The 23,906-nt window shown below is 33.7% G+C and overlaps 2 protein-coding genes across 4 annotated transcripts in view; one reads left to right on the forward strand and one right to left on the reverse strand.

Annotated features, from left to right (window-relative positions):
* The window catches only part of Ctl2 (Choline transporter-like 2), a 63,047-nt gene extending 61,267 nt beyond the window's left edge, over positions 1-1,780 (forward strand). For both annotated transcript variants that reach the window (XM_089249938.1, XM_089249939.1), the window contains one exon: positions 197-1,780. In XM_089249938.1, the coding sequence (XP_089106064.1) occupies positions 197-306 (110 nt within the window). In that variant the 3' untranslated portion in view covers positions 307-1,780. The remainder of the gene's footprint in view (positions 1-196) is intronic.
* A 1,258-nt stretch (positions 1,781-3,038) lies between these two features.
* Positions 3,039-23,841, reverse strand: LOC149069479 (splicing factor C9orf78). 2 transcript variants are annotated; one of them, XM_089249715.1, is made up of 11 exons: positions 23,633-23,841; positions 20,384-20,443; positions 19,617-19,671; positions 16,057-16,121; positions 15,508-15,591; positions 13,109-13,186; positions 12,660-12,716; positions 11,879-12,007; positions 9,834-9,967; positions 7,933-8,046; positions 3,039-3,256 (listed from the first exon to the last, which is right to left on the reverse strand). In XM_089249715.1, the coding sequence occupies exons 1-11, from the start codon at positions 23,770-23,772 to the stop codon at positions 3,162-3,164; spliced, it is 1,011 nt and encodes a 336-aa protein (XP_089105841.1). In that variant the 5' UTR covers positions 23,773-23,841; the 3' UTR covers positions 3,039-3,161. The 2 variants fall into 2 exon arrangements, with proteins under 2 accessions (XP_089105841.1, XP_089105842.1); XM_089249716.1 differs by lacking the exon at positions 12,660-12,716 and having other exon boundaries at positions 23,633-23,838.
* Between the last annotated feature and the right edge of the window lie 65 nt (positions 23,842-23,906).

Consider the following 23,906-nt stretch of genomic DNA (forward strand, 5'->3'; position numbering starts at 1 on the left):
CAAATCCAAACACATAATGTCCCATAAAGTCTGCAATGCGGGACAAATAGCTTAGAGTGAATAGAACTTCTTTAAAGTTTATGTAAGTTTGTGTGAAGTATATGAGCAAAATTTTTTTTAATTTCAATAAGAATAAAATTTTTATGCTCTATTTTACAATGCACACATTGTTTATTTGGTCATAAATGTTTTTCAGTGGAAGATCTTGAACGCAATGATGGATCTCCAGAGAGACCATACTTTATGTCTAAAGAATTGATGAAAATTCTGAACAAGACTAACAAGTTCCGTGAACCAGAAAAATAAGAGGGAAAAACTTTTTTTATGACTATTATTGTTCGAAGGTTTTTCCTGTGGTATACCTCTTTATAATTCATATGAGCTTCTGCAAATCTCTTGCTTCCTGGTCATGATACTTCCATATTTTGTGAAACCTAGAATTTTTCATGTAATTTATATACATATATTACATATTTACAAACATATATATATATATATGCGTATAATTCTTCCATCCAATCCTGAAACATTTTCACTCTTTCCATTTGCGTTCAGAAAAAGTCCTTGCATAATGCTTGAAATTTTTAAATGCAGGTGAAAAATTGTATAAAAGTGCGATAAAATTTTAATGGAACTGTTCAAACCTTGCAATATGTCTGAATCAAGATAATCTGCACTGATCAAGACTCTCGTCGCTGAAAGTTGAGTCTCCCTTCTATTTGACTACTGAGTCAAAATAGCAATCTGCACCCGTTATTGTCTTGAGGTTATTTTGAAAGAAACTCACACATATTTACTAGAATTTAAACAAAGAATACTTGTTAATCAATATCTACATTTATTTAAGTTGAGATATTTTTTTTCTTAAGATTTTTACTTTGAACTGTTTTGTGTGAGAATTTTGTGCAATTTTTATATCTATCTTGTTATGATTAGTGGATTCTCAAGTTTAGTCGTTTTCTTCTTTTCTAAAACATGTTATTATGTATATTACATATATTATGTTATGTGTATAATGTTCAAGGCAAAAATATTATATATTTTCTAACATTTGAAATATTTCTTTCCACATTCCCTTTCAAGATATTTCCTATTTTGTTTTGTTTATAATTTTACAACTTTCACAATATATTTTTTATTATCATTCCATAAGTTATACTCTTAATAGGAAATAGAAACTTATCTAAAGATTCAAAATGAACTATACTTTTTGTGTTTTAAGTTGTTTCTGATTCTGTGAAGTTGCTTAGAATTATAAGATTGTTACAGAAAAAATATTTTTTGTATAAACTGTATTTTATATTTAGCTGTCATCATTTATTTAATATGTGATTGTTATTGATAATTTCATATCATCTGGCAGGGCATTTACTTAAACTAGTCATAAACTGAAATATCTGAATTTCATAATAACATAATTTTCTTACAAGTTTTGATTCTCCCAAATTTATTATGTATATCATCATGAGGAAAAATAAATTTTCTGGAGAATCTCTTGCATATAAATAAAGTTTTTTTTATCTGAACTATTTCAAGGTATATGATGTTTAGCAATAACTATGAGAGTTATCTTTGGATAACTTTTCTTTTGTCATAAATGGTTGGTGGTTTTATTTTACATTGTTATATATAATTGAAGCTTGAATATTTCGACTGCATTTGTACCGATAAATATCTTTTTTCTAAATATTTTGATGCAGTATTATTTTGCTCAGCACTGTCAAACAGCAAAGATTTTTTTAAATGTTGGAATATTTGTCTTAATAAAAAATTATATTGCATGTGTTCTTTTCTGAATGACAAGTTCCCTAACACAATCCACATTTATCAAAGAAGCTTGGAATCACAAATTTTGCCTTTAGCTGGGGAAGAAAAGCTATCTGTGCAGCCTCATTTAGACTTTACCTTTCAGATCCTCAGTTACTGCTTTTATTTATTAAAGATTCACACACATTTTGGAAATTTTTCCTGATATTCTATTAAAGAATGATTATTTTAAATTTTGACTTGGTTTGTGTTTAACATCTCTTTTTAAGTGGGATAAAATGTAGACAATGGTAGTGAATAAACAGGGTGCATAGGTAATTCGCAAACCATTGATCCTAGAAGCATGCTTTCAGTTGAAAAGTATCCAAATCATGTGTAAGATGAAGTACTGATGACTGGATACAAAGTGCTTTATATACCATTTTTTTGTTCGAAAATTGTAAGTTTATTCATCAACTGATGAGACATAAAATAGAGGGGAAGTGTTGCTAGTTATTCGGTATACGGTGAATAATCTTGGGAAAATGAGCTGAAATATTTCTCAGCTGTTAATTTTGAAATCTATATTAGACCTACGGTAAGTAAAGGAAATGTATGTCTTGAACATCAGGCACAGAGGAGTTGAAATCATGAAGGCAAATAATTATGACTAACCCTAGAATACTAACTAAAATAAAGCTGATAAAAACTGCATGCTTATACCTCTTAGTTAGTATTCTAGGGTTAATAAGAAATTTTTGACTCTACTATGTGTGCTGTAGATGTTTTCAACTAAATAAATTGCCTGTGCAAAACGCAATAGGCATCGAAAATCTGACTTTATGTATACTCTATAATGTTTGGGATTTGGCAGTTATGATTTCTTAGTTCACACATACAATCTCTTCAGAAATTTCTCATTTGTATTTTACTTCAAACCTTGTTGGTGGACTGCCAAGTAAAAATGAAGCCACAAATAACGAACTAAAAAAATCAGACAAAACGTTTTTTAAAGGAACAAAACATGAGATTAGTTTCAAGTCATAATGGCATGTCATAACAAGCCATTTTGTTTGAAATTCCTAAAATATTGGTTCATGAACAAGGGTTTATTGCAAAAATAAGTCTAAAAGACTGTTCCGTCATTCTAGGTAGTTTGAAATTCCTGTTGTTCTAGTGGTAAGAAGCACTAATAAATTTTGATTCAAGTGGAGAGCAATAATTGAAAACTCTTACAACATAAATGCACCCAGGAACCTTGTAAAAATCCACTTATTCCAGAAATACTTCAGTTACTCTCAATGAACAGTTTAATGGGTTTCATTTCCAAACTGAAAAAAATATGTACAGTTCTGTCTGGCATATGCACATGATGAATGACATGAACATTCAAGAAATTCCATACAAAAATATATTTAAAATCGACGAAATTGTTTTTTAAATTTCTCAAAATGGAAATCGTCTGTAGCTTTTTCTTCATCTTCTGCTTTCCCTTTAGTAGTTTTTGACACTGGAAATATATAAAATACAAATTTTCTATTAATTAATAAAAAAAGATGTTTTACATTAATTTCAACATCATTCATGCAATTTAAAAAAAATTCTGCACAAAAAAAAAGAGTTATGATTAAATAAGCTTAAAAAATAATTCATTAAATTCAAACTGCGGAGACCACAAGAAGGCTGAAGTTTATAACAGATGGCGGTAGTATTACTGTCTTTTGAAGAAGAAAAAAATCAGGTTTTCAGTGTCTTATTTAACTGACGCATGCAACCATCAACGATGCTGTCATGACACATTCCGAGTGAATATGTTACTAGCTTATAATTTCTTATTCATTGTTTTCTGTTATAATTTATCGATATACAGTAAAACCTCTGAACAGCAGCCACTTCGAACGTGGAGTCAACAGAAAATATGCATATTGCTGAGAAAAATAATTTTCAAGGGAATTCCCCCTCTCCCTTCAGCTCTATGGGGGGGGGGGGAATTATGCATGCTTTCTTTTCCTAGAAACAAATGCTACATGAGTATATTGAAGCCAGTGGAGAGGGGGAAATTAAGTGATGTGTAGTTCTGCCGCAGGTCATTTAAGTAATCTGTAAACATGCCATGGGCAACTTAAGTGATCTGAAAATGTACTACGGACCACTTAATGGGAGTGAAAATGTGCCACAAGTAACTTAAATGATCTGCAACAATGCCTCAGGTCACTTAAATGATCTGTAAATGGTTACTGAAGTGATCTGAGAATACGCCGTTTCAGTTCATTATTACAAAATTATGTTTGAGATCCCGGGCCCCACATTTGGATCGCAGCTCATGGGTTGAACATGTACGGTCTAGTTCAGGGGTAGCCAACAGCTGGCTCTTGAGATGATTTTGTGCAGCCCCACGACTAAGTAAAATTACTGTGTTTTAAACTTATTTCCTTCATCATCATCAACAACCACCATTTTTAATCCACTGCTGTCTCCTTTAAATTTTTCCATTCTGCTCTGTCTGGTGCTTTAGCCATACAGTTGACTCCAGCCACTTTCCTGATCTCCTCAATCCATCTTGCGTGGGGACGCCTTCTCGGACGTTTAACACCATGGGGTGTACCAATCTAGAATACTTGTGGCCCATCTGTTGTCCTGTTTTCTTGCAATATGTCCAGCCCATTTCCATTTCAAACATTTAGTTCTTTCCATGATATCATAGACCTTTGTGTTGTTCCTTATCCAAGTGATTCATTTTCTGTCTCTCCTTGTGATGCCTAACATGCATCTTTCCATGCTCCTTTGTGTTGTTTGTAGCCTTTGTATCGTCTTGCTTGTGAGTGTCCATGTTTCAGCTCCATAAGTCAGTGCTGGTAGCATACACTGGTTAAAGACTTTTCTTTTCAGGCATAATGGCATGTGACTCTTCAGAATTACACATATTTTGCCAAAAGTGCTCCATCCAATCGTGATCCTTCTGTTTATTTCATCAATTATTCCGTTGTCTCAGGTATACATAGCTTTCTAATTCTTCTATCTCGGTGTTATTGAGCAAGATTGTCCTCTTCAACGCAAAGGGGTTGAACATAACTTTAGTCTTTTGCAGATTCATTTTCAAGCCCACACGAATATTTGCCTTCGCCAATTCTTGTATCATTTCTTCTAGTTTGTCTGGATTACTGCTGATAACGATGTCGTCTGCAAAACGCAAATGGTTGAGAAATTCTCCATTTATTTTAATTCCTTTCTTTTATCCCAATCCAGTTTTCTGAATACTTCTAAAACAGCAGTAAAGAGTTTTGGTGAGATAGATATCACTCTGTCTGACTCCCTTTTCTAAGTTTAATTTTTGCTTTTCCTTAATCCAAATGAATCGTTGCAGTTACTTTGTCATATATTTTCTTGATGATATTGATGTAAGTCTTCTGTACCCCAATTACATCTAGAGCTTTAACAACTGCAGATGTGAAGACAGAGTAAAAAAAAACGCTTTTTCAAAGTCAATGAAAGCCATACACAATGGTAATTCGTATTCCTTGTGTCTCTATAAGTTCCCTGATTGTTTGGATGTGATCCATTGTACTGAATCCACTTCGAAATCCTGCTTGTTCTTTTGGTTGAGCTTCGTCCAATTTGGATTCCAGCCTATATGTCAGCACTTTGATGAAGATTTTATTTCCTTATCATTATTTAAATCAATATTTTCCACAGCAGACCTGGTTAACAAACTATTTGCATTCATTATTTCTAGTGATGATGGTAATTACCTATGTTCTCATCACACCTTTTTGTACACACGTATTGCAAGTTTGTTAGGGACATTTTTACCCCATTTCTTTCTGCTACCTTGTTCGGCAAGTTGTCTATGTATTTGTACTGAATGCATATTTGGTATTCTGCTCAGACTGACTTTTTCAAAGTGGATGCCAACTCACAATGACACCTTGAAATTACAATAGACTAGACTATGGAGACCCTAACAATTCCAAGTAGCAAAAATGTGTCATATGGGATGGTCGGGTTCATATTGTGTCATTGAACAAAAATAGTACATTATTTTTTGTGTCTGAAACAGAGAAGGCAGTAATTTCCACATAGCAGGTTGACGGCATTCCACGTTGAAGCAGACTAATACTTTCTCAAACCAAAATACTGATATTTCTGTTCCAAAAAGGTAACTCAAGTAATAAGAATACATGTATTACAAATCTGGATCTGTGTAACCTCATGGACATAACAGGAGCACCACGTCCATGGTAACATGTGCATATCCTTTCACAGTTACAGGTAGTATGCCCAGTCCATAGCTACTCCATTTTATCTTGTTTACCTGTGTTTACTCATGATAGCCAATATTATCCACACCACTCACTTTTGACAGCTTTCCATCTCAATAATAAAACTATCAGAATCTACCGGTGCGCAAATCAATTCTTTGATCGTCTATGCAACTCGTGTGGCCCTCACCAGTTGCCAAATCAGGAGTAAGTGATAGAAATAATTGCAGAAACATGTAGAAAAATGTTTTGTTTATAGAATACCATACACATGACAACTTTCGCTTTTAGAATTCAGTGCAAAAGGTTTTAAGACTGAATCCCTGTAGGAAAATTTACGACCATTTTAACACGCAAACTGATTTTGGAGACCATACCTACAGAGGTACATAAACTTGGTTGAAGGGGTGCAGAGAAGAGCTACGTGTGGCCTTATTGGCACACGGGGCTTGAGTTATGAAGAAAGCCTTCATTTTTTGAATTTTTACATTGAATGAATGCAGATGTAGGGAAGATATGATCAAAGTGTTCAAAAGTTTTAACAGGATAGTTAGGATGGACCATGAATTATTCATATGCCGTCAATCAACTGCTTTTACAAGGGGAAACCAGTATCAATTGGTGAGGGACAATTCTAGGTTATGGTGTCGTAGGGAATTTTTCTTTAATAGGGTTGTTAATAAATGGAATAGCTTACCCCCAGAGGTAGGAAATTCTAACACAATGACACGTTTAAAAAGAAATATAAACATGTTTGGGTAAATCGAGAAGCTATCTATACTTAGAATAAAACAACCATAGGTATTCTTTATGTGTGTGTGGGCACTGTATAATATTCTATCATGTATATATATTCTTTATAATTGCATTTTTGATTGGGTTGCTGTATTTTTAAAATATATGACATTCATATTTGTTATGGGCATCTTTTTCTCAGCTACCTCGTTGTTGCCTGTTGTGGCGTTGTATTTGTATTTAAGTAGCAGAATTTTTAAGTAGTTGCAGTGTAGAACAGTGTTCTTTAACCTTTTTAAAAGTTGTGACCGGAGCAAGTAGTTGAACAGTTTCATAGACTGAGGGAAATAGAAGGAATAATTTGCAGACTTGCTGACTGCATAGGTGCTAATGCTTCAGATTTAACTGGAAACCTTCAGATTTTTTAGCCTCATTACAAATGCTCTGGTCAAAAACCAGATTCTTACAATTTTTTCTCTATTTATAGAAAATTCCAAACAATCCTCAAATTATGCTTTGCTTGAATGAAGAAACTAACTACTCTTTTAATTTTTGCAATACCAGGCTGGCCATGTTTTCTCAGAAAAAGTTTACAGAAAATATGATTTCAGCTACAGGAAATCAGCGATTGCCACGAAATGATGACAAAAATAAGCAAAGTTGCTAAACTTGCCAAATTAAATCACCAATGGTGAAGCACCACTGTAAGGATTAAGATGAACTCTACATGGAAAATGTTAATTATGAAAAATATACAAAATACAATATTTATATTTATAGTCATAATTTTCTTTTGTAAGTTGGCAAAATAATTTTAATCCTTGATTCCAGTGAAAGATAAAAAAATTCATCTAGACTTCGTTGAAAAAAAATGGATATTTTTTATACAAAAAAATCGAGACAGGGAAAAATAGAGGAATGCACTGGGAAATGGTCACCCTCTGCAATCCTAAAATATTCCCAAATTTCCTCTTTTATTTATATAACATGTTTTCTTTAGTGCAAAATATTTCATAATATTTCATAAAACCAATATAAAGACAGTATAATATTTAAAGATAAATCTAAAATTATGTGTGGGCCATATGAATTAGTTGAAATGTTTCATAGACCAGCAGTTGAAGAACACCAGTCTAGAGTAACTTTTTCTTATTTGGATTATGTGTTATCGAAATTAAATCATGTTTCTCACCTTTGCCCGGTATTACAGGTTGAACAGGTGACACTTCTCTAGCAACTATCAATTCAGGTTTACTACTTTCCTTCAATCTTTTTGCCTTTGGCTGATCATTCTCATCAATATTGACTGGAAAAAAAGATGATTAGTAGTAAAAATTCAGGTTCAAGTAAAAACGTTATTTTTCACATCAAGTTCATTCACTCAAAACATTTGTTTTTCAAAATAAGAAATATTATTTAAGTCAACCAGGGGTAGGGAAAGATAAATTTTTGTTACAAACAAAGAATTAACCCAATAAAGGGTGAATTTTCTTCAGTCTTCAATTTTTTTACCACATACCAGATTGTGTTAATACAAAGGTGCTCAACCTTTTGGAGATTACTGGCCACTTCATTAGTTTAAAAACATGTTGCAGGCCTCTTAAGTGATCAGTAAATGTGAAGCAGGCCACTTGACGATCTTGAAATGTGCAATGTGTCACCCTTAACACATTCGTATCAGGAAATGAAAATTCTTGTTTTCAAAGAATAGGCATTGTCGTTTGGAAATGAGAATTCTTGTTTTACGGATAAATTGAAATATTTTTATATCACTTTATATAAATGAGATATTATTATTATAATTATTACTACTTAATATTATTATATGATATAATAGTTATTAATATAACATTAAGTATAAAATTTATATAAGTTTTAGGAAAAATAGCCTGATGCAAATGTGTTAAGTGATCTGTAAATTTACCATAGCCACTTTTTAGAAATGTGGCACGGGTTGCTGAAATGATTTCCTAATACATTTGTTTGGAAATTCTCATCTGAGTGGCAAAAAAAGTAATTTAATTATAATGCATTTGTTTCTATGTATTTGCGTTGTGTTTTAATGTATATTAATGTTGCGTATCTATATATTGGCAAGGTTTCTATATATTTTTCATTGTTTTTTGTATATATTTACCACAGGGTTGGCAAATTTTTACCACAGTAGAAAAAACCACGGTAAAAACCACCCCGGCAAAAATAGTTTTTGCCACATTTTTGCCAAAAATGGCAAAAATTCACAGAATTAAAAAAAATTAGATTTATCTGTTTCCAGTTTTATGAATAAATAATTGTAGTCTTTTACTTATGAATTTTTACAACAAATCTGGGTGATGTATATTTTATTTGGATATATTTTCATATATTTTTGATTGCTGAATATTAATTTTTTATACCATGTAATTTTATAAGTTTCACGTTTTTTTTAATTTTTATGTTGAAAAGAATTCATTTATGTTGGAAGACACATGACAACACCAACAACACAAAACAAACACAGTTCTGACAATGTAGATACATTAGGATAGAGTTACCAGACGTCCTCATTTTTTTTTCATTTTGAGTGTCCTCATGTGTGTGTGTGTTTCTGAAATTTTTCCTTTTTCTTCACTTTTAGGGTGACTTTGTTTTTCTTTTTGAAAAAAAATGCTCTTTATGAAACAAAAACCCGTTCATCAGTGTAGGTTTATTTAGTTTTTCCCACAAATATTTGTACACTCTGATCAATCAGTGTTCAAATTTCCAGAAAACAAGAATCTGGTACCCAAGCAAGAAAGATGCTATTCTAGCCAGGTTTACATGCTCTGCTGCACTAGAACGAGGACATTATCGAAACAACTCTGGAAGAATACTACAACATCTACTTGAGAATACCATTTTTAGCTCAGCAACAGTTAATTACAGTTACAAATATAAAAAGCATCTTTGTTTTAATTGGAAAACAATAATTGTTGTTTTTTGTTGGTATAGTTGCACTATCTGTTGATTGAAAAAAATTGAGCATTCAAGAGTTAAGTAGTAGCATTGCAAGAAAAAATTCAATTTCAGTATGCATCATAAATCGTAATTGACATAGCTTAAAAAATTACTTACAGCGATTGTGTTGAACAAAATTTACTGCCATGTTTGTTGGTACAAAGGACATGCTTTTTTCTTTTTTCCTCATTCTTTCTTTCAATAACTGATGCTTTGCTTCTTCCGTTGCCTCTATGTTACGGATACGTTCACTAAACAGACAAATGAAATGTTAAAATAATGCATATATTCAGGCCTCACTTCTAGTGAAATACATGAAGACCTGCAGCTGATCGAAAAAATGAATGAAAAATGGAAAAAATGCTGCCTTGGAGATAGATTATTTCAGAAATTGAATAGAAACATCCAGAAGCAACTCACATGTTATGGAGAAATTTTTAACAAAAACTGGCATGCTGTTTAGTCTTGCTATACTGATATACAGACATATTGTTCGTTCTGATAGAAAGATGTTATTTTCTCAGCTCATAACACATCAAAGAAAAGACTTTCGATATATTAATGATGAGATGAACTTTATAAAGCAAAGTTTTGTCTTTGCTGCGAATCAAACCCTGGTCTGCTTGCAATCCAAGCAAGCAATATTGGTTAGTGTGCTTGCTCAGCTTGCAAGAGGACCCAGGTCTGATTCCTAGCAAAAGCGAAAACTTTTTCCAAAGTTTGCCTCATCATTAATATCCAGAAAGTTGTCTATCTTTGATACTGTTTATCTAGAGATTTTTTTTAAAAAACAGTCATTAAAATACATTGATAATGATGGAACAGAAACACCCTTGGATTGTGAATCATTTCCTGAGGAATAGATGCATTCGGATAAAAATATCAAATATTAAATGAATTAAAATATTATCATTAAAATATAGTACAAACTTTTACAACCCAACCTGAATCATTTACAAGAATAAATTTTTTATTTATATATATTTTTCTTTTACTGTGAGCCAATTTCTAAAACTTTATAACCAATTTCTATAATGAATTATTGCCCATTATTGGTTTCAACTCTTAATTTTTACCCTTTTATACAGCGTAACCTTGATAACTCGACACACATATAACTCAATATTTATTATTCCCATGATTTGCACAATGCTAAACGCTAAACTAAGGGGGGGGGGGGAAACCTCTCTAAGTTGATGCATAATAACCACATCTCATTTAAGTTGATTACGATTTATTTTGTACTGCCCTTATAACAACTCATTTTCAGAAATCGCCCACATGTTGATCAGTTCAAAAAATTTTACATTACTTTCGCATGTTTTAAAAACTGTTCCGTTGTACTGCTATTTGTGTGTTGATTGATATGTGCCAATGACCCCCCCCCCCCCCCACCTTTTGGTAAGGTTATTTTCCGTTATTCCTCTGTTTGGAACTTGAAAACTCAATCTGTGAACTACAAAAAGCCATAGATAGATGTGAATGATTTCTGAAATTTTTGAACGAGAGATGGTTGAGAGAGCTGGATTGAAATGTTCCAGATGGGAGGAGGAAAGCAATTTTGGACAATTGCACTGCTCATTCACAAATAACATATCTTTCGGCAATCAAAATAAGCCTTTCCCACCTAATTCGGGATTATTCTCAATACAAAAAAAATTTCATAGAAAATTACAGATCAAAGCATTTTATGAATTTTTAGGTGATAGAATATAGAATTTTTCAACAATATACAGGCACATAGACATGCATAAACAATTTTCAAGAATTGCTAAAGGTGAAATGAAATAAAACCTAGCTAATGTGACATCTGCTTAAATCAATTCCTTTGGAGAGTCGAGTTATCAAAGTTCCACTATATATGGTCATTTATATCGAAAATTTCACTTTTTTGAAATGGGTTAGCCCCCACCCCCATTCCAGTCTCAAGGCATGGAAAATTTTACTACACCTTATTTGCAATATTAAAGAAAATGTTAGCTTTCTTTTATAAGCTTTCGTAAATACCAACCTCTCGATGAGTATAAAAAATAAGCCTGCAGTTCGGGACCAGCAATAAATTGTAGGTCCCGGTCTAATTAGCCCTCGTGTGCAAAAAATGACCGTGGTGCAACAAAAATGATCAAATGAGCTTTCATAAATAATGAAATTGGAAATCTCACTCTATTCCTAAGTCCACTTCTGGAATTCCAGAGAGCATCTGATTGGAAAGCATTTCTTCGGATCTTTTTGCAGATGACTGCCGTAAATGCTCTGGTACCTCAAATAACACATCATCAGCTTTTCTTGGTCTATGTGAATGAATTAAGGAGAAATAAAATTAAATAGAGATTTTTAAAGTTCCTTATTTTTATATGCTAAATTTTTGGATGGAGAAAAGAACATCAATCTTCCTATGTCTAAAGATAAAAAAATAACATGCAAGAATACTAAAATGAGATTTATGTGTTTATCAAAATAGCAGAAATAAAATAAAGTTATTGTCTGAAATATTTTATTTCAATGCTTAGCATAGTCCCCTCTTGCAATGTTGTAGTTATAGAATTACAATCACTTGCAATTACAATTCAATTGAAATTCAGAATAAAATTCCATTCTTGTGCTTGAGTCTGTTGGTGTATTGCAAACTTGAATCAAACAATAACCAGGCATAAAACAGTGATTAAGTAAAATAAGTTAATGAAAGCTGTTCCCAAATGGATCAATTCAAGTTGAAGATGCAAATAATAACAGCCTTGCTGCAGTTGAGCATGTGTAAATTGCAAGAGGTATTTTAAGAGTTTTATGAGAAGACAGACAAGGAATTAAGAAATTTAAGGGGGGAATTCAAGAAAAAAAGTGAAGCTAAGAAAACGAAAGAATATCATGAAGAGGAGGAAAAAAAATCAGGCAAAGATAAAAACATGCTGAAGAACATGCACTCAGAACACGGAAATACTCAACCCTTCACCATCGAGACTTTCTTCGTTTTCTTGAAAGCTACTGCTTTTAGCTTTGGTACTGAAATGAAAGAACAGCAGAGAAATTACTCTAAAAGCAGATTAGTTGGAGGATGAAGATTATAGATCATTGAAGGAAGGAGGTTTTGGATTGCGTTGTGTAGAGGAAAGATCATTCTGTCATTTATCCCATTTGCAAAATGAATTACAATTCAATTACTATGCTAATGTTATCCTTGGAATTGTCAGAAAATGGTCATTTTTCACCTGGTAAGATATATCCACTTATTCTTGTTTCATAATATACCATTTCCAATAACAGGCATTTTTTGAATACCATACAAAAATATAACATAGCCATATATATATAAGCCATGCTCATTTCAAATAAGAACTTATTTTACAAGATTTATACAGCAGTATGATGAACTATGAACTTTAGTTAATACATACTCGGCGTCAATTTCTTTCTTTTGTTGAATCTTCATAGTTCCCTTTCTTTTATACAATTCCTCCTCTATGTATTTCATCCTGTATAAATTTCATAAATGAAAGTTAAAAAGCTTACTTTTTCAAAAAGACTCAGAAATTTCCAACAATCATTTAGACTGAGACAGATTGTTGGAATTTTTCCAACAATCATTCAAAAGATCAATTGACATTGAAAAAAAAATGTCACAGAAGTTCCCAATCTTGATTTTTTTTTTTTGGATTTTTTTCAAAAAATGCACAATTGTAACACAAGAGAATATATGAGTAGAGACTCAATGGTGGAACAAGTAAATAATATATTGAGAGTGATTAGGGGAATTTGTTGAATGCCCAAGTATGTATGATTGTGGTCCGCAAAAGAATAATGCTAGTCATATTTTTTCCCTCTTCTGGAATGCAAACAAAATTGTGCATTTTTGCCAACTTTCTACAAATTGTGCATTTTTGCCACTTCCTCACTGCCTCAAAATCCATCAGGAAAGGGAGTTAAAGTTTAAGATGATAAAATAAGAATATTTTATGAATTTCAAGATTGCTATTTTTCATTGCTAATCACTTATATATGATTGTAGCAATTCTAATTTAGAACAAGCAGCAGCGGAAAGAAGCAGATAACAATATTAAGCTGTGTGTGTGACATTGGTTCTGCTGCTACAGTGGAACCTCTTAATAATAGGCATCATGGGATCAAAACTTTTGTCCACTAACAGCGAGTGTCCATTAATATACACTCCTCATTCAAACTTCGACTCATCCATGTGCTGACATAATAAACCGGATTTGCTGATAAAAAGCTTTCTCCTGGTCAGAAGCACCAGTTAACTTCGCAATAGGCCTGTTCATGGGGAAAATAAGAGATTTGAGTGACTTTGAATGCGGCATGATTGTGGGCACCAGAAGGGGCAGTTCCAGTATCTCCGAAGAAACTAACCTTCTTGGCTTTTCTCATACAACCAGTATCTCTAGCCTTAAAAGAATGACAACTAAGCCAAAAAACTTCAAACAGAAAGCAGAATAGTGGGTGGAAATTGCTTGTGAATGAATGAGGTGCCAGGCGGCTGACACACATTGGGTGTAGTAACAGAACAACACAACAAACTGAAGCACAATACAACTCAGGATCATTGCAAACATGTCTGTATGCTCTACAAGATGGATCTTAAAACAAATTGGTTTTAATAGCCAGTGACGAACAGGAGTCCCTTTGATTTCGCTGTAAAACTGAAGAAAACAGCTTTTGTGGGTTAGAGAATGCCAAAATCGGACACTTGATGAATGAAAGAAGGTTGTTTGGTCTGACAAGTCAAGATTTCTTCTCCATAACATTAATGGCAGGATCCATGTGTGGTGCATGAAGCCATGGATCCGGCATGCCACATGACAATTGTTCAAGCAGGTGGTGGCGGAATTATGGTCTGGGGAGCATTTTTTTGGTATAGTCTGCCTCTTATTTCCATTGGAAACATCCATCCATGCCAGAGCCTACCTCCACATCGTTGCTGACCAGGTGCACCCATTTATGGCTATAATGTTTCCTGATGGCTTTATTTCCAGTAGGACAATGCCCTCTGCCATGGGGCTGGAATTATCTCAGATTGGTTTGAGGAACATTAGTCAGAGTTTCAATTGCTTCAATGCCCCCCCCCCCCCCCCCAGTCACCAGATCTCAACTCAATTGAGCATTTGTGGGACAGGGTTGAAAGGTCTATTAAAAGCTTCAAACCACCACCTTCTAATCTGAAGGAATTAAGAGCTGTCATTTCATTAGTATGGGCTAATGTATTCCTCCTCAATGGTTTCAGCAACTTGTAGTGCCCATGTCTAGAAGAATATCTGCTGTCATCAAAGCCAGAGGAGCAAAGCCATAGAGAGGGGGGGGGGGACTACGGGCCTGGTCCCCTGACCCCAGAATCTAAGAAAATGCTTAAAAAGAGGGAAAAAGATGGCCTAATCTGTTGTTATATGAGGTCCCACACAATATTAGTGCTGAGTAGCAGGGTGTTCTTAATTTTTTTGGCCACTGGGTGTGGAATGATTCGATGTAGTGAAATACATTGAGGTCCTGTTCCACAGACTTCAAAAGTGTTCATCAACAGAAGGCATCGCCCAAGACTGGGTGACTGTTATGGAGGCGCTTCACTGTAATATTTTATTATTTACACATTTTATGGTCAATATTCTAAGATCATGTGTCTGCTGAATACTGAGATAGTTATTTTGTTAGAACCAAGTACCACCTGCTTCAGCAAGGGTCAAAAAGTAAAATGATGTGGGTATACTACAAGATCAATTAGAAGAGCATACAAAAAGTTGTACGCATAAACAAATTTAATGCAATTATCAAAAAAAAATGTATATACATGTCAGCATCTTCATCTCTTCTATTGGTTTCCGCAGAAAAGGTATTTCCCAAATTTACCGCATCCAGTTCTTCCATACCAGATCTAAAAAACATAATAAAAAAATTATATAATGGCTCTCAGAAAAAACATATCATATTCTATGAAGATGCTTTGTATGTATTTTTAATGTTCTTAAAATATTTAGTTATGGAGACCATTTAATAAATTAAAAAATACAGTGAAGCATCTATATAAAGATACTCAGACCAGAGAAATATATTGTTATAAAGGAGTTATCATTATAGATGGAATATATTAACACAATGAAAAGTGCATCAGGATCAGAGAGTAAATTGTTATATAGGCTATTTTTTATTGATACAGAAGGTATTGTTATATAGAGGATTTTTATTGCATAACATTTGATTAAATTTTAGTAGTTTCAGTGAATATGTTTATACTTAGTCACTGAAAATAGTGTTTTTTATGAACTTATTTCCAGCCACACTACAAGTTATTTAAGATTCAGTTGTGCATAAGATATCAAAGTATGGTTTAAACACTTACTTTCCTCTACCTTTCAATGCTTTCATATCCACAAATCCACCAGTTTTAAGTTTGAATGGATCATCCTTTCATTAAACAAAAACAAAATTAGTATTTGTGATAAAAAAAATTTTCATGGATTTTTTTATCACAAATACTAACCATGGACATAAAAAAATGCCTTGTGTGAAAATTATTTAACATAAATTATTATGCATTACAATAAAAGTATAGGCCTATGTACACAGGGTGCCACTGAATTCATGGTACAAACTGAAAAATATTTGTCATAGAATATGCTGTTGCAAATGCAACCTCATGCCAGTGGAGGGCAGCACAACAGAGTGGGGTGACACAAATTCTGGATCAGTTGAACCCTAGGAGCTTTTTGCTAGGACTGTCGACCATTTTGAGAAAATAGCTACTTTACATAAAAACAAATTACAAAAAAAAATTGTTGAAGACTGCTGGCCACTGAAATATGTACTCCTGTATTTAGAACTGTAAGATATGCCCCAGATTCAACAGCAATGCCGTGCATTTACGTTAAATTGGCCACGCAATGAATTCGGCAGAACCCGAAGCCAAAACACTTTTTGGAACCTATGATTCATATAATTATTTCAAGAGGAAAAGTTTGGCATCCAAAAGAAACACAGTCACAAAATTTGCAGAAATACTCTGACAAACTTAATTAATGAAATAATTTCATAATTGATAAAAATTTATAATTAATGGAAAAAATAGTAATAGAATAGCTGAAAGAAATAATGTAATTGCAGAACTACTAATAATTTCAGAATTATTGAGAGTAATAATAATTCATGAAAAAAATAAGAATTTGCAAAAGAAATTTCATAATTAATAAAAATTTATAGTTAAATTTCATAGTTAATGAAAAAATAATTTCAGAATTTTCAGGACAAACTTCAGAATTTATAAAAGAAATAATTTTAAAAAATCAGAATTGGTGAAAAGTTATTTTAAAATAAATAAAAAATTAAATGTAGTTGAAGAAATAATTTCACACTAAATAAAAAAATTTAATTCCTTAAATAATTAAAAATTTAATAATTTGAAGAATCCTGTTTAATAATGGGAAATACCATGGTATGACTTGGTGGCCCACAGGTTCCAAAGAAATTTTAAATTTGGCCCGCAATGTCTGAAAGGTTGAAGACCCCTGAGTTCTGAATGAAGCATTCCCATAGTTCACTCTCATATGAGACTCAACTGTTTATGAAAGCAGAGAAAGCCAAAATGATCTACAGCAGTGTTTCCCAAAGGAGGTGATGGAATGGTCTAGGGGGTAGAAGCTATGGACTTAACATCCTATGGGTTCACTTGAGTTGGAGGGCGGGGTGATGAGAGGAAAAAAATTACTGACGGAAAGGAACAGAAAGTTTGGGAAACTATGATCTATATAGAAGTGATTCCCAACGTGGGCGTTAATGCCCCCTTGGGGGTGATGGAAAGTTCCAGGGGGGCGGTAGAAGCTAAGGGTATAACATAGGATCCTATGGATTAGATTGTGTTGGGGGGGTGATGGAAGAAAAAAATTGCTGAAGGGGGTGATGGGACAAAAAAGGTTGGGAAACTATGATCTACAGCAGTGATTCTCAACTGGGGGCCATATGGCCCCCCTTGTGGTACTGGGATACTTCAAGGGGGCCAGGGAAGAAAATGGAGAAGGGGGCCATGGCAGGTGGTTTGGAGAGCTGAGAAGAAAAATTAAGGTGTGAAGAAATAAAGTTTTTATATTAGTGACTAACACTTACAGTGAGAGAGAATCCAACAAAACCACCCATAAAACCAGGGCCTTCTTTAGGGCATGGACCCACCCAGGCCTCACCACCTACATTTTGCAACAAGTTCCCTAGGATGGGGTTTTTTTCAAGCCCCCGGCTAAATTTTTCAGACCCCCCTTCCCGATATGAAATTTATTATATGGAAAAAAAAAATGATGAAAACCATATTAAGCCCCGGGCTGTAGCTCTGTCAGTCCCACTCTTGTGAGGGGCCTCATGCCTATAAGTGACCCTACCTTATGATATTTTGTATAGTACAATTAATTTTGAAAATAAATAGGAAATATGTAGGCTGTTTATTTCCAGCTAAAGTATGGGACTACCATAGCATCCTTTTGCCTAAGGAGGGGGGCCCCATGATATTGAGACGGTCCTGATAGAACTCGGACTAGCGGGGAGATCAATAAATTCTAGGCTACTGGTCTGGAAGCCAATTTTCTTTGCAAAATTTTCGTTCAGTATAAATTCACTGAAAAAAATCATTTCAATATGTATAAAGTGTTTTGCTTCTAGATGAGAGTTGAAAACTCTGGGTAAGACAGGGGAGCCACGAGAAAAAAATATGGCTCAAAGGGGCCACGGGCAAAAAAAGGTTAAGAAACACTGATCTACAGCATAGTCAAGGACAATAATAGAGAAGAATAAAGCCTATGATGTTAATGAAATTCTATGCACAGGATCTCATTCACTATCGTAGAATGTTTGTGAAAAGATTCAACTCTAGCTGTCTGAAGCAAGCACTTTTTCCACATCAGTAGAAATTAGTATGAATACTCAGAATGCAAGCTATATGAACAAGGAAATTTTGAGAATGGCGAGAATCTTTCATTTGCAGCTTCTCATTGTGTTTGTGACCATATATTTCTATGATGAATATCGTTTAGTTCTAGATGTAGCCTACTAACATCCCTTCATGTTAGTGCCATGAATTCATGGACAAGCCTGTATATATAATGTGTTTAAAACACAAAATATATTTCTAAATGTGTAGTTCAATTATGGCAATAGATTAGATACAACTAAAATATTTCAATCAAGAGAAAGATTTACTCTTATTTATTTAGATTTATGATTAGTGCTAGCCATTGTCTCCTGCATTTATAAGTGAAATGCTGGGTGATCTTATTAATTACTTCGCTCACAAGTGATTGGCAAGAAATTCGGATGATCTCTGCTTGACAAATTGGCAATAAATATGATGCAAGTTTTGATAACCTTGTTCTAACATAATGGCATGTTAGAAAAAAGAAGAGAAAATAGAAAAGTAAAGAAAAAAACAGATAAAAGGAAAACAGTACATTACTATACTGTCTTATCTGTAATACTTACAGATGAGACAGGGGGCATAAAGTATATTTCTATTTTCGTCCTTACCTACCTGTTTTCTTTCCCCTCTAATGTACATGTATATAGTACAATCTATTTAACCTTAGCATAGAAGATTTTTCCTCCTCATCACAGAGGTGAAAAGAACTACTTTTTTTTATAAGGTTGCAACAAAGTTTTGTGCCGGTGAGGAGAGAGAGGAAAGAAAACAGACTTTTGAGTTTATTCCACTGGCGTTTGAATGTAATATTACATCCTTGATGGTAAAGTGGTTAAAAGCCTAACCATAGCTTGAAAACATCTTTCTGCAGTTAGTGACTCACGGAATGAAAGCTTACCAGTATCACTAATGGAAATGCCAATTTTTAAATGCATATCCCGCACAATGCACTAATTAAATAGTATGATTTTCTACCTTGGTTGTATGTACATAAGATTTTAACTTACAATAATAAGCTCTTCTTCTGTAGTCAACTTCTTGCCCAGAGCCAACCCAACCACACTGAAATAAAATATGAATAAATATCAAAAAATTTTATAATTCATTAATCTAAAAGAAAATAATAATATGTATAAACAAACAATATTTCTCAACCTAAATTTGAAATTTAAATTAATACACTCTCAAACCATGTGTATGTGTGCATGTAACAAGAATGGTGGTGTATTGCATGGATATATTATTTTAATTGTACAGCAATCATATTATACAGAAGAGATGCTGCTTAACTTCTTGTCATGAGGTCCATACAATACAAATGTATTAAGCATGAAAGCTTAAAATGTTCTAATTGGGTGGGGGGAACAGGAGCACTGGAAGGAAAACTTCTTAAGTAAAAAAAAACGAGCAGAGATTTCTTAAACAAGATCCACTGATAATATCTACATTGTAAAATAATTGAAGTTTTCATCATCAGTTGATGCTACTTTGTTAACAGTAAAAGTATATGCTTTTTTTTTGCTTGACCGATTGATACCCCACACCTTTCATGATTGATTTACTAAAGTAAATTTATTTTCAAAATTAAGATGAATTAAATCAATTTTTTAAACTAAAATAAATTTTGTAGAACATAATTTTGAATAAAAAAGATAAGAATTCTCCTAATGACCACAACATCAGCATGCCAAAAAAATATGTATTTCACCTTCCAAATTTTTAACATACATGGGCAGAGCCCCGCAGATATAAAAAGATAAAATTGATTGCTTACTTCACCCCATTCGGCCTCCTCCTCAGTTTCCGAATATCTTTTGCATCTTCTAAAACAGATCTGCAATGCAAAAATATTTTAACAGACACAAAAGTTTTCAAAAATTTCATCAGTATATTTGACAAAAAAATTAAGCACTGTTTTAGTGACACCGAAGAAAAAAGAAATCGTATATTTCCATTAATTTATTTCCATAGAGTGTATTTATGAGACAAATTATGTGAAAAACATTTTCTGGCTCTATCTCTGCTACTTCATCTCTCTTGCTCTATGCATTACAAAGACAGGATGATTCAAAATTCCATTGGCAAAATGTTTTGTAGAGAACCTTCATGTGCCATTCTTAGCACCCATGGTGTTCCACTAGCAACACATGTGCCCCAGAATAGCCATTGTTGATGGAACAAGTGGTGCACTGCTGACTGCAGAGCAACAAGCACAACTCTGACAACATAAATACATAGGGTGACAATACATTCTTGCATGCACAAATTCATTAGAAATTCTGGAGAGGAATATTTACGAGGTGCATGTACAGTTAAGCCAGGGGTTCGTAACATTTATCAGCCTGGCCCAAAACCAACAAGATCAGTTTTGCAACCACTAGGACTGTTTGTTTTCCGAAATTAGTGAAACCAGTGACAGTTTTGTGTTGGAGATAGTCGATATGCTGTGTCCGCAAGAAAGACATCCGAAAGCATGATGGTCTGTTTACATGCTTTAAGAGATTTAGGGAACAGCTTTGGTATAAGGGACACGCCAAATTGGCGACTTTTTACCGGCGATAAGTTTCCATCGTTGGCGTGCTCTGGTTTGTTGTTGTTCTTCTGGATTGTCGTTGTTCCAGAATGTTCGTAGAATTCTGCCAGTCGGTGGCGCTGGCTGTTGTTTTTCCGTGTTCTTAGCGTCCTAGCGCGTCTTTCAAACGGGTTTTACTGCCATTTTCAAACTGGTTTTCTCTTTTTATCATTCTATCCTCTCTCTTTTTTTCTTCCAAATTCCGTTGATTATTTATAAGAACCTGGATTCCCGGAAAGAGAGTCCGGGTTTTAATTTATAATAAATAGAATATTTTTATTTATACAACAGGACCGTTGTTTATTCACAACGGTCCGGGTTTCATTTAAACCCTGATTCATTTTTTTTTATCCAGTTTTATTTTTTAAACACTCCACAGCTTATTTTTGTTTATGCCATTTGTTTTTACTGTTTTCTATGCTGGCGACTTTTTTTTTCTGGCGCACGTAGTGTCTGGCGGCTTTTTCTCGGGCCGTCTGACATATTTGGCGCCGGAAAAAAAAGTCACAGAAGATCGCCAACCTGTCCCTTATACCAAAGCTGTTCCAGATTTAGTCATGGCACCAACTCAAAAAATTTGAAAAAGTAGGAAAAAATAAGCCTAAAAAGTAGGAGCGGGAGGGTAACCCCCTTCCCTTAGACAGCATAATCATAGCATAATATAAAAAAAATCCTCTTAAAAAAAAAATTATTTTTAAAACAATTTTAAATTATCATTTTTTTTCATAGATCTATTTCAGTATCTTGTAAGATTGACTTAGTAACTTGATGACTTAGTAACAAAAACAATTTTTGGCCAAAACAGTACACTTTAGCAACCACAAATAATTATTTTCTGTCTTTCCACACAATATATATTATATACTTTTTCAAAATCTTCCACAGTCCAGTCTGTGGAAGACAGACATCCATTTTTGACGAATGAAGCACTTTATAGTTTTTTGTTGAGCATTGTAAATATTGTTTATGACTCTGCATGCCCTAAAAATACATAAGAATGCTACAAACCTAGAATAGGTCTATGAATCCAACTGCTCTGCTACATGCAAACCGTTGTTTCACCTACATACACGAAATGTGTACAGTAATATTGAATGATGAATGTTACTGTACAAGACCATGAAGTAGTAAGTACAAAATTATTACATCCAGACAGAAGTTTTTAATGACTACTCTACTTGATGAACCCTCAAACTAAACAAAACAAAAATTAATAAACCAAATGGTCCACATACATCCCCAAATAACCTTAAAAACGATACAATTTCTGCTTTGGAAGAGTCTAATTGCAATCAATTACAATCTACAACATTTGTGATGCTTGGCAATATATTAATGATTCCCTCTTCAATTAAAAGCATTTACACAAATTTTGTTGATAGGATTTGGTAAAAAGTAGGACAAAAACTAAGTAGAAAGAGAAGTAAAACAAAAAGAAAGTAGGGCATTTTACCAAAAAATAAGACAAACAGGAGCCCTGGATTTAGTAGGCTAGTTAACTAAACTTTAAGTTATCAAGTACTTTTTTGCAGATTTTAAGGGCGATTTACACACGGTTAAGTCATCAAGAGTGATTTAGTCAAGTAGTAAATAAACCAGATTTTCTATTTTTTTTGGTCAAGTAGACCTATGCACATGCACCAGTGGGTCTGTCTTGCATAAAAATTATCGAACAGGCATTTACTAAATTCACTTAACACGTTGACACTTTTTTGAAAACTTGCAAACTTAAAATTTAGTTAACCTACTAAATCATTTCACACGTGTAAACAGGTCTTGACTACGTTTTACTCTTTGCGACAGACTTTTCATCACGCTTTCGGGCATTTTTCTTGCAAAAGAAAGAAAAAGGCCAACACATCGCCAAAAAGGATTATACTATAACTGTTCCAAATCAAGTTTGGGTCATCGCAACCCATATCTTGAGCTCCCGGCTGTTAGTGGATTTGAACAACCCATCTCTGAAGCCTGTGATCCAAAATTAGGTTGCAATCCTTTGGTCAGTGGTTTTTAAACTTTTGCCCCTTGTAGCTCCCTTGCCTGATTCATGATTCATCTGCAGCTCCCCAGAATAGTTTGTTAGATATTTTCGCATATAAAAGAACCATTTCGAAGCATAAATAGGAACACAAATTAATGTCTCCCGCTTGCCACAACACCCAGATAAAGAGACGCCCTTAGAAGCTGCGGCATACACTTTGAGAAATACTGCCTTAGGTTAAGAACCAATGAGCTGAGCAAACTAATGAAGAGTGAATACTCAATTCAAAAAAAAATTTGGCCCATTGGAAGCGTTCAATTCTTTATGATGATATTTGCGCTATAAATTACAACATCATCTTAATTTTATCAAGGGGGGGGGGGGGGTTTAAATGATTTTTATATATTTCTTTAAATAGATAATTTATGTTAAAGAAATCACAATCGAAAAAATGGAGTACGTGAACATACATAAAATTTCTATCCAGCTCTTCTCCTTCGCTTTGTTGATCATCACTCTCCGAGGTCTTTTTCAGTCTCAGACTTTTTTTGGTTTTCGGCTTTTTAATAATTGTCGGCGCTGCTTCTTTGGCAGGAGTTGGGAGCTCCATGGACTTGTTTTATGTTTACAAACTTATTAGACTTTATGATGCGAGAGATCGGGACGTCCTTAGCAGACGTTTTGGTTTTCTGTTGACTCGAATTATCCAGGGCTTTGGGCAACGGAGGCTGTTTTGCGTTGTCC

The sequence above is a fragment of the Pholcus phalangioides genome, unplaced genomic scaffold (assembly GCF_987345545.1).
Source record: "Pholcus phalangioides strain wild (caught in Gottingen) unplaced genomic scaffold, Ppha-v1.0 ptg000022l_1, whole genome shotgun sequence".
NCBI classification, from domain to species: domain Eukaryota; kingdom Metazoa; phylum Arthropoda; class Arachnida; order Araneae; family Pholcidae; genus Pholcus; species Pholcus phalangioides.

Coding starts and splice junctions, on each gene's coding strand:
- LOC149069479 (XM_089249715.1), bottom strand. CDS start 23,772: ATGGAGCTCCCAACTCCTGCCAAAGAAGCAGCGCCGACAATTATTAAA. Junction 20,444..23,632: donor GAGCTGGATAGAAATTTTAT/GTATGTTCACGT, acceptor TTTGCATTGCAG/ATCTGTTTTAGAAGATGCAA. Junction 15,592..16,056: donor GCATTGAAAGGTAGAGGAAA/GTAAGTGTTTAA, acceptor TATGTTTTTTAG/ATCTGGTATGGAAGAACTGG.